General features: G+C 47.8%; 1 protein-coding gene across 1 annotated transcript in view; it reads right to left on the reverse strand.

Moving 5' to 3' along the window:
- The window catches only part of LOC143766857 (uncharacterized), a 35,208-nt gene extending 34,837 nt beyond the window's left edge, over nt 1-371 (reverse strand). The window contains exon 1 of the mRNA XM_077254844.1: nt 143-371. Coding sequence (XP_077110959.1) covers nt 143-232 — 90 coding nt within the window. The 5' untranslated portion in view covers nt 233-371. The remainder of the gene's footprint in view (nt 1-142) is intronic.
- Between the last annotated feature and the right edge of the window lie 11,391 nt (nt 372-11,762).

The raw sequence follows: 11,762 nt of genomic DNA on the forward strand, positions 1-11,762 counted from the left end.
TGTATAAAAGAAAATAAACCATTATACTCATCAGGGGCTTACATAGAAGTCATGGGGATCCACATAAGAAGTATAATGCACCCCCATAGTCCTCTATATTATCATACCGCTGCTGCCGCCTCCCCAGTCCTGTCTTACTTACCTGTCTTCGGCGTCCCGGCACGCCTCTCCTTCTGCAGCATCTCTTCCTCCGCGCTCGCTCCCGGCCTCTGCTTCTCGTGCTCGCGCACATACCAGGTTCAGTGCTGCACGTGTGCACTTCTGATCTTCTGTCGGCACTCTTCTTCGTCTCCTCTATGGTTCTGGAGGACTAGTACCCGGGAGACGGTCCTCCTTATTGTCCTCTCTATGGTTCTGGAGGTCTGTTACCCGGAAGTGCTACCCTGCCTTTAGGTATTTAAACTGCTTCCTGCCGTTCCTCTGTGCCTGGTTATCATTTGTTCCTTCAGGTGTTCCTGGCCGCTCTTAGTCTCTGTGAAGTTTGTTTTCCCTCTGACTTTGGGTTTATCCTGTCTTTCCTGTATCCTGCTAGCCTCTGCGTTCCCTCAGTTCCTCCGCCAGTCCCTGCACTGCTGCAGTTTACCCATCAGTCCTGTGTCTCTGCAGTACTCACCTATCCTGTGGTCCTACTATCTCCGCCTCTTCTCTGTCTTCTCCCGTCCTGGTCCTCCAGCTTCCCTGGCGATAGTCCCTCACGGGCCTGCCCCTAACTCTCCCTGTATAGGGGGCGGTCTATCTGGTCAGCTCGTCCGTGAGGGGTTCGTCGTCGCGGTCTAGAGGGTCCACTTCCCGTTTTCCCTCTTTGAATCGTCACTCACAAAAGGACTGCACTCGGATGACATCTGAGTGCAGCCTGATTCTTAGAGCATAACATATATAATATACTGCACAGTTCATAGTCATTCATATAGTATAATACACTCCCCATAGTCCTCCATATATTAAAATACACTCCTCATAGTGCTCCATATAGTATAATACACTGCTCAGTCCTCCATATAGTATAATACACTCCTCAGTCCTCCATAAAGTATAATACACTCCTCAGTCCTCCATATAGTATTATACACTCCTCATAGTGCTCCATATATTAAAATACACTGCTCAGTCCTACATATGGTATAATACACTCCTCATAGTGCTCCATATAGTATAATGCACCACCATTGTCATTCATGTCGTACAATTCACTTCCCATAGTATAATGCACCACATAGTTCTTCATATAGTATAATGTATTCCCCATAGTCCTCGATACAGTATAATGCAGCCCACATATAGTATAATGCAGCCACTCTACAGAGTATAATGCAGCCACCCCACAGAGTATAATGCAGCCTCGCCATACAATATAATGTAACCCCCATAGAATATAATGCAGCTCCCCTCATAGTATAATGCAGCCCCTCCATACAGGGGCAGTGAGAAAGACACAGTCAAACGGTGACTAGAGGGCAGGGGAGAAAGACACAAGGGGGCTAGGGGAGATAGGGGCCAGGGAGCAAGGAAGAAAGGCACAAGGGGACTAGTGGGCAAGGGAGACTGACAAAAGGGGACAATGGAGACTGACACAAGGGACACAAGCACAAGGGAGACAGGCACAAGGGGGTACAGGGACTAGTGGGCAAGGGAGACTGACCCAAGGGGACACAGAGACAAGGGACACAAGCACAAGGGGACAAGGGCGACATGCACAAGGGGACTCTTTGGGACTAGGAGAAAGGGGAGAAGGGCACAAGGGGACACAGGAACTAGGGAGTAAGGCACAAGAGGACACAAGAGGACTCCAAGGGCATAGTAGATAGGGACGCATGGGGAGACGGGGCTGCAAGGAGACGGGGAGACGGGGAGGAGACTTGGGAGCAGGGAAAAAGGGGGCACATGGATTACAAGGACAGGGCAGATAGGGAATGCATGGTGAGAAAGGGGACAGGAAAGATTTGAGAGCAGGGCAGATGGGTCACAGGGGGACAAGAGGCAGGGAATGCATGGGGGTGCAGGAGGACTCAGGACATGGGAGATGGGGAGCATTTGGGGGACCAGGCACGTACGGGGGCCTGGAAGAGCACAAAGACCTGAACCTGGGGACCTACGAGGACATGGGGCACGGGAGAGCAGGGAGGAAGCGGGGCTGGTGTCACAGGAGGTAAGGGACGCTGGGGGCCGAGGACGGTGACACACGGGCAGCAGACACACCTCACTGCCACCGCTTCCGTACACCTACATGTTCATCCCCGAATCCTCCACATGGCTGAGCTGCTGCGGCATCCCCCTCCTGGGCAGTTCGGTCCATGCATCCCCCGCCAGCCCCGGAGCTGCCTGTTCCCGGTCCCAGCAGCCGCCACAGGCTCCGCCAATATGGCGGCCGCCATCACCTGTGAAGATGCTGCACTGCCTGGGCTCCGCACACAGCGGGTGCACGATGAAGTGACGTCATCGCGCACCTGCAGTGTCAGAGGCAGTGGGGAATGATGGGAGAGGGAGCGACACCTGACGCTCTCTCCTCCATCATTGTTTTGAACTGTACCTGCGCCATAGACGCCGGCGTAGTTCAATGCGGCAGCAGCGGCGGGGGGAGTCGGGTGCCTCTGACGTGCCGGGCCCTTGACCTGCCAGGCCCGGTAACAGAGAGACCGCTGCAATAGTGGTAGTTATGCATCTGCACACACACCCAAGAAAATGCACACACACCCAAGAAAATACCCACACACCCAGTAAAGCACAAACACACACAGGAAAACACATACACACACACCCACACATAGGAAAACACACAAGAAACCGCACATACCCAGAAAAAAACACATACCCTGGCCTGCCATATTTAATTTGTCAAATGCCCCCACTCCCCCTTAGCACAGCAAACCTTGAGATGGGCAGCTGGAATGTGCTGGACAGTGGGCACACAGGGCAGCCACCTCTCATCTTCTGCCCTCCTGTGCTGCTGCTCTGCACACTGATGCTCCTCCCCCTCCAGGTCCTGGTTGATCAGACATCGGAGACAGATCTGCACAGTGCACACAGAAGAGGAGGAGGCTGCGTGCGATCACTATGTAAGTATTGCACCCTCCTTCTCTTCTTGTGTGCCAGGAGCTGCCCTCTCACCGCAGTGTACACATTACTGAAGCAGGCCATGGCTGCGGCCACAGGTGCACGCTGCGTGTCCAGCCCCCATGTTATTGCTCATCACATACTGCTCTGCCGTTCCTCCAGGAGCCCTGTGCAGCTGCTTAGGCACCGGTCCGGGGAGCATATGCATTCCTGCCACCCGGCCCAGTCCACCCCTGGGAGGTATTTAAGCATCGCTTCACTTTTTACTATTGATGCTATTGATGCTGCCTATCATCACGGGTTATTACCGCAAAGCATCTCTGGGAACGAACTTGGCGGGAGCATCGCTAAAGGCCTGGGCTGGATCTGGGGGCCTCCGGAAGGTGAATATATAACTATTTTTTATTTAAATTTTTTTTAACAGGGATATAGTGCACACACTGCTATATACTACGTGGCTGTGCTATATACTACGTGGCTGTGCAATATACTATGCGGATGTGCTATATACTATGTGGCTGTGTTATATACTGCGTGGGCTGTGTTATATACTGCGTGGGCTGTGTTATATACTACGTGGGCTGTGTTATATACTGTGTGGCCTGGGCTATGTACTGCGTGGGCTGTGCTCTATACTACGTGGGCTGTTATATACTACATGGGCCTATGTGGCTGTGCAATATAATACGTGGCTGTGCTATATAGCACGTGGCTGTGCTATATACAACATGGCTAAGTTATATACTACGTGACTGTGCTATATACTACTGTTGTGAATTTGCTTTTTGCTCCCTCTAGTGGTTACTAGTTTTTTGACTCTGGTTTTTCTGTCATTCCTTTTATCCGCACCTGGGTCGTTAGTTAGGGGTGTTGCTATATAAGCTCCCTGGACCTTCAGTTCAATGCCTGGCAACGTAGTTATCAGAGCTAGTCTGCTGTGCTCTTGTCTACTGATCCTGGTTCCAGTTATATCAGCTAAGTCTGCCTTTTGCTTTTTGCTATTTGTTTTGGTTTTGTATTTTTGTCCAGCTTGTTCCTAATCTTTATCCTGACCTTTGCTGGAAGCTCTAGGGGGGCTGGTGTTCTCCCCCCGGACCGTTAGACGGTTCGGGGGTTCTTGAATTTCCAGTGTGGATTTTGATAGGGTTTTTGTTGACCATATAAGTTACCTTTCTTTATTCTGCTATCAGTAAGCGGGCCTCTCTGTGCTAAACCTGGTTCATTTCTGTGTTTGTCATTTCCTCTTATCTCACCGTCATTATTTGTGGGGGGCTTCTATCCAGCTTTGGGGTCCCCTTCTCTGGAGGCAAGAAAGGTCTTTGTTTTCCTCTACTAGGGGTAGCTAGATTCTCCGGCTGGCGCGTGTCATCTAGAATCAACGTAGGAATGATCCCCGGCTACTTCTAGTGTTGGCGTTAGGAGTAGATATATGGTCAACCCAGTTACCACTACCCTATGAGCTGGATTTTTGTATTCTGCAGACTTCCACGTTCCTCTGAGACCCTCGCCATTGGGGTCATAACAGTTTGCCAGGCCAGTATTAAATGTTTAATGCATTGCAGAAGAGGGATTATAAGAAAGAAGATTCTGAGTTTTTTGATTTTTTTTCTTCTTCCCCTTTACCTCAGAGTGGCTATGCTTGCTGCAGACATGAATGTCCAGACCTTGATTACAAGTGTGGACCAGCTGGCTACTCGTGTGCAGGGCATACAAGACTATGTTATCAGAAATCCTAGGTCAGAACCTAAAATACCGATTCCTGAACTGTTTTCCGGAGACAGGTTTAAGTTTAGGAATTTCGTGAATAATTGTAAATTGTTTTTGTCCCTGAGACCCTGTTCATCTGGAGATTCTGCTCAGCAAGTAAAAATTGTTATTTCGTTCTTACGGGGCGACCCTCAGGATTGGGCTTTTTCGCTGGCGCCAGGAGATCCGGCATTGGCTGATCTTGATGCGTTTTTTCTGGCGCTCGGTTTACTTTATGAGGAACCCAATCTTGAGATTCAGGCAGAAAAGGCCTTGCTGGCTATGTCTCAGGGGCAGGACGAGGCTGAAGTGTATTGCCAAAAATTTCGGAAATGGTCCGTGCTGACACATTGGAACGAGTGTGCACTGACCGCTAATTTTAGAAATGGCCTTTCTGAAGCCATTAAGAATGTTATGGTGGGTTTTCCCATTCCCACAGGTCTGAATGATACTATGGCACTGGCTATTCAAATTGACCGGCGGTTGCGGGAGCGCAAAACCGCAAATTCCCTCATGGTGTTGTCTGAACAGACACCTAATTCGGTACAATGTGATAGAAAAACCGCAAATTCCCTCATGGTGTTGTCTGAACAGACACCTGATTTAATGCAATGTGATAGAATCCTGACTAGAAATGAGCGGAAAATTCATAGACGCCGGAATGGCTTGTGCTACTACTGTGGTGATTCTACACATGTTATCTCAGCATGCTCTAAACGTATAGCTAAGGTTGTTAGTCCTGTCACCGTTGGTAATTTGCAACCTAAATTTATTCTGTCTGTAACTTTGATTTGCTCACTGTCATCTTATCCTGTCATGGCGTTTGTAGATTCAGGTGCTGCCCTGAGTCTCATGGATCTCTCATTTGCTAAGCGCTGTGGTTTTACTCTTGAACCATTAGAAAATCCTATACCTCTTAGGGGTATTGATGCTACACCATTGGCAGCAAATAAACCGCAGTATTGGACACAGGTTACCATGTGCATGACTCCTGAACACCGCGAGGTGATACGTTTCCTGGTTTTACATAAAATGCATGATTTGGTTGTTTTAGGGCTGCCATGGTTACAGACCCATAATCCAGTCCTGGACTGGAAGGCTATGTCAGTCTCAAGTTGGGGCTGTCGTGGTATTCATGGGGATTCCCTGCCTGTGTCTATTGCTTCTTCTACGCCTTCGGAAGTTCCGGAGTATTTGTCTGATTATCAGGATGTCTTCAGTGAGTCTGAGTCCAGTGCACTGCCTCCTCATAGGGACTGTGACTGTGCTATAGATTTGATCCCAGGCAGTAAATTTCCTAAGGGAAGACTGTTTAATCTGTCGGTACCTGAACATACCGCTATGCGTTCATATATCAAGGAGTCTCTGGAGAAAGGACATATTCGTCCGTCTTCTTCCCCTCTTGGTGCGGGATTCTTTTTTGTGGCAAAAAAGGACGGATCTTTGAGACCTTGTATTGATTATCGGCTTTTAAATAAGATCACTGTCAAATTTCAGTATCCTTTACCGCTGTTGTCTGACTTGTTTGCCCGGATTAAGGGTGCCAAGTGGTTCACCAAGATAGACCTTCGTGGTGCGTACAACCTTGTGCGCATTAAGCAAGGTGATGAATGGAAAACCGCATTCAATACGCCCGAAGGTCATTTTGAGTACTTGGTGATGCCTTTTGGGCTCTCCAATGCGCCTTCAGTTTTTCAGTCCTTTATGAATGACATTTTCCGGAAGTATCTGGATAAATTTCTGATTGTTTATCTGGATGATATTTTGGTTTTTTCTGATAATTGGGATTCGCATGTGGAGCAGGTCAGGTTGGTCTTTAAAATTTTGCGTGAAAATTCTTTGTTTGTCAAGGGCTCAAAGTGTCTCTTTGGTGTACAGAAGGTTCCCTTTTTGGGATTCATTTTTTCCCCTTCTGCTGTGGAGATGGACCCAGTCAAGGTCCGAGCTATTCTTGATTGGACTCAGCCCTCGTCAGTTAAGAGTCTTCAGAAGTTCTTGGGCTTCGCTAACTTCTACCGTCGTTTTATCGCTAATTTTTCTAGCATTGTGAAACCTTTGACGGATATGACCAAGAAGGGCTCCGATGTAGCTAACTGGGCTCCTGCTGCCGTGGAGGCTTTCCAGGAGTTGAAACGCCGGTTTACTTCGGCGCCTGTTTTGTGCCAGCCTGACGTCTCACTTCCCTTTCAGGTTGAGGTGGATGCTTCGGAGATTGGGGCAGGGGCCGTTTTGTCGCAGAGAGGCCCTGGTTGCTCTGTTATGAAACCTTGTGCCTTTTTCTCTAGGAAGTTTTCGCCTGCCGAGCGAAATTATGATGTGGGCAATCGGGAGTTGTTGGCCATGAAATGGGCATTTGAGGAGTGGCGTCATTGGCTCGAGGGTGCTAAGCATCGTGTGGTGGTCTTGACTGATCACAAAAATCTGATGTATCTCGAGTCTGCTAAACGCCTTAATCCGAGACAGGCCCGCTGGTCATTGTTTTTCTCCCGCTTTGATTTTGTTGTCTCGTATTTACCAGGTTCAAAGAATGTGAAGGCCGATGCTCTTTCTAGGAGCTTTGTGCCTGATGCTCCTGGAGTCGCTGATCCTGTTGGTATTCTTAAAGATGGAGTTATCTTGTCAGCTATTTCTCCGGATCTGCGACGTGTGTTGCAGAGATTTCAGGCTGATAGGCCTGAGTCTTGTCCACCTGACAGACTGTTTGTCCCGGATAAGTGGACCAGCAGAGTCATTTCCGAGGTTCATTCCTCGGTGTTGGCAGGTCACCCGGGAATTTTTGGCACCAGAGATCTGGTGGCCAGGTCCTTTTGGTGGACTTCCTTGTCAAGGGATGTGCGGTCATTTGTGCAGTCCTGTGGGACTTGTGCTCGAGCTAAGCCTTGCTGTTCTCGTGCCAGCGGTTTGCTCTTGCCCTTGCCTGTCCCGAAGAGACCTTGGACACATATCTCCATGGATTTCATTTCTGATCTTCCGCTATCTCAGGGCATGTCCGTTATCTGGGTGATATGTGATCGCTTCTCCAAGATGGTCCATTTGGTTCCTTTGCCTAAGCTGCCTTCCTCTTCCGATCTGGTTCCTGTGTTTTTCCAGAACGTGGTTCGTTTGCACGGCATCCCTGAGAATATTGTGTCAGACAGAGGATCCCAGTTCGTTTCCAGGTTCTGGCGATCCTTTTGTAGTAGGATGGGCATTGATTTGTCGTTTTCGTCTGCTTTCCATCCTCAGACTAATGGACAGACGGAGCGAACCAATCAGACTTTGGAGGCTTATTTGAGGTGTTTTGTCTCTGCTGATCAGGACGATTGGGTGACATTCTTGCCGTTGGCTGAGTTTGCCCTTAATAATCGGGCTAGTTCCGCCACCTTGGTTTCGCCTTTTTTCTGCAACTCTGGTTTCCATCCTCGCTTTTCTTCGGGTCATGTGGAGCCTTCTGACTGTCCTGGGGTGGATTCTGTGGTGGATAGGTTGCAGCAGATCTGGAATCATGTGGTGGACAACTTGAAGTTGTCACAGGAGAAGGCTCAGCGCTTTGCCAACCGCCGCCGCGGTGTGGGTCCCCGACTACGCGTTGGGGATTTGGTATGGCTTTCTTCCCGCTTTGTTCCTATGAAGGTCTCCTCTCCCAAATTTAAACCTCGTTTTATTGGGCCTTACAAGATATTGGAAATCCTTAATCCTGTATCTTTTCGTCTGGATCTTCCTGTGTCGTTTGCTATTCACAATGTATTTCATAGGTCCTTGTTGCGGCGGTACATTGTGCCTGTAGTTCCTTCTGCTGAGCCTCCTGCTCCGGTGTTGGTTGAGGGCGAGTTGGAGTACGTGGTGGAGAAGATCTTGGATTCTCGCCTCTCCAGGCGGAGGCTTCAGTACCTGGTCAAGTGGAAGGGCTATGTGTTGTGAATTTGGATTCTGGGCTCCCCCGGTGGCTACTGGTGGAATTGAACTTGTGTCATCATCTTTCCTGTTCACCTGTTCTCATCAGATCTGGGTGTCGCTATATAACCTGGCTTCTCTGTTAGTTGCTTGCCGGTCAACAATGTTATCAGAAGCCTCTCTGTGCTTGTTCCTGCTCCCAGACATCTACTAGATAAGTTGGACTTTCGTCCTTGTTTGTTTTTGTTTTTTGGTTCCAGTTCACAGCTGCAGTTTCGTTACTGTGTCTGGAAAGCTCTTGTTGATCAGGAATTGCCACTCTGGTATTATGAGTTAATGCCAGAGTCCTAAAGTAATTTCTGGATGGTGTTTTGTTAGGGTTTTCTACTGACCATGAAAGTGTGCTTTCTGTCTTCTGCTATCTAGAAAGCGGACCTCAAATTTGCTAAAACTATTTTCCTGCTGCGTTTGTTATTTCATCTAAAATCACCGCCAATATATGTGGGGGGCCTCTGTCTCCTTTTTGGGCATTTCTCTAGAGGTGAGTCAGGTCTTATATTTCCCTCTGCTAGCATTATTTAGTTCTCCGGCCGGCGCTGGGCATATAGGGATAAAAAGTAGGACATGCTACCTGGCTACTTCTAGTTGTGCGGTAAGGTTTAGTTCATGGTCAGTACAGTTACCATCTTCCAAGAGCTTGTTCCTATATAGGCTTATGCTAGTTCTCTGGCCATGGAGATCATGACAGTTTGACCGGCCCACTAAAGGGTTAAAATCCTTGGCTGAGAAAGGAGAGAAATAAGAAGTCTGCTGAGAGTTTTTTTTTTTTTTTGTGCTCTTAATTGGATCACTTGCCAGTCTGTCTATGCTGCAGTCTTTCTTTTTTTTTTCTCTCTCCTTCTAATCTTTGAATGGCTCTGTGTGCACCTGTCTATAATGGATCTTCAGAGTGTAACTGCAGGTTTGAATAATCTCACCACGAAAGTACAAAGTTTGCAAGATTTTGTTGTTCATGCTCCGGTATCAGAGCCGAGAATTCCTTTGCCGGAATTCTTCTCAGGGAATAGATCTGGCTTTCAGAATTTTAGAAATAATTGCAAGTTATTTTTGTCCCTGAAATCTCGTTCTGCTGGAGACCCTGCACAGCAGGTTGGGATTGTGATTTCCTTGCTCCGCGGCGACCCTCAAGACTGGGCTTTTTCATTGGCACCAGGGGATCCTGCGTTGCGCAATGTGGATGCGTTTTTTCTGGCCTTGGGGTTGCTCTATGAGGAACCTCATTTGGAACTTCAGGCAGAAAAAACTTTGATGTCCCTATCGCAGGGGCAAGATGAAGCTGAAATTTACTGCCAAAGATTCCGTAAATGGTCTGTGCTTACTCAGTGGAATGAGTGTGCCTTGGCGGCTACTTTCAGAGAGGGTCTCTCTGATGCCATTAAGGATGTTATGGTGGGGTTCCCTGTGCCTGCGGGTCTGAATGAGTCCATGACAATGGCCATTCAGATCGATAGGCGTCTGCGGGAGCGCAAACCAGTGCACCATCTGGCGGTGTCCACTGAGAAGACGCCAGAAAGCATGCAGTGTGATAGAATTCTGTCCAGAAGCGAGCGGCAGAATTTTAGACGGAAAAATGGGTTGTGTTTCTATTGTGGGGATTCTACTCATGTTATATCAGCATGCTCTAAGCGTACTAAAAAGCTTGATAAATCCGTTTCCATTGGCATTTTACAGTCTAAATTTATTTTGTCTGTGACCCTGATTTGCTCTTTGTCATCTATTACCACGGACGCCTATATCGACTCTGGCGCCGCTTTGAGTCTTATGGATTGGTCCTTTGCCAATCGTTGTGGGTATGATTTAGAGCCTTTGGAGACTCTTATTCCTCTGAAGGGGATTGACTCCACCCCATTGGCTAATAATAAACCACAATACTGGACACAAGTAACTATGCGTATTAATCCGGATCACCAGGAGACTATTCGTTTTCTGGTGCTGTATAATCTACATGATGATTTGGTGCTAGGATTGCCATGGCTGCAGTCTCACAACCCAGTCCTTGACTGGAGAGCTATGTCTGTGTTGAGCTGGGGATGTAGGGGGACTCATGGGGACGTACCTTTGGTTTCCATTTCATCATCTATTCCCTCTGAAATCCCTGAGTTCCTGTCTGATTATCGTGACGTCTTTGAAGAACCCAAGCTGGGTTCACTACCTCCGCACCGTGAGTGCGATTGTGCTATAGATTTAATTCCGGGTAGTAAATACCCAAAGGGTCGTTTATTTAATCTGTCTGTGCCTGAACATGCTGCTATGCGAGAATATATAAAGGAGTCCTTGGAAAAGGGACATATTCGTCCATCGTCATCTCCCTTAGGAGCCGGTTTTTTTCTTTGTGTCAAAAAAAGACGGCTCTTTGAGACCATGTATTGATTATCGGCTTTTGAATAAAATCACGGTTAAATATCAATACCCATTGCCGTTGCTGACTGATTTGTTTGCTCGCATAAAGGGGGCCAAGTGGTTCTCTAAGATTGATCTCCGTGGGGCGTATAATTTGGTGCGGATCAGGCAGGGGGATGAGTGGAAAACCGCATTTAATACGCCCGAGGGCCACTTTGAGTATTTGGTGATGCCTTTTGGTCTTTCTAATGCCCCTTCAGTCTTCCAGTCCTTTATGCATGATATTTTCCGCGATTTTTTGGATAAATTTATGATAGTGTATCTGGATGATATTCTGATTTTTTCGGATGACTGGGACTCTCATGTCCAGCAAGTTAAGAGGGTTTTTCAGGTTTTGCGGTCTAATTCTCTGTGTGTCAAGGGTTCTAAGTGCGTATTTGGGGTTCAGAGAATTTCCTTTTTGGGATATATTTTTTCTCCCTCTTCCATTGAGATGGATCCTGTCAAGGTTCAAGCTATTTGTGATTGGACGCAGCCCTCTTCTCTTAAAAGTCTTCAGAAATTTTTGGGCTTTGCCAACTTTTATCGTCGATTTATTTCTGGTTTTTCGGATGTCGTTAAGCCATTGACCGATTTGACTAGACAGGGTGCTGATGTTGCTAATTGGTCCCCTGATGCTGTGGAGGCCTTTC

The sequence above is a fragment of the Ranitomeya variabilis genome, chromosome 4, assembly GCF_051348905.1.
Source record: "Ranitomeya variabilis isolate aRanVar5 chromosome 4, aRanVar5.hap1, whole genome shotgun sequence".
NCBI classification, from domain to species: Eukaryota; Metazoa; Chordata; class Amphibia; order Anura; family Dendrobatidae; genus Ranitomeya; species Ranitomeya variabilis.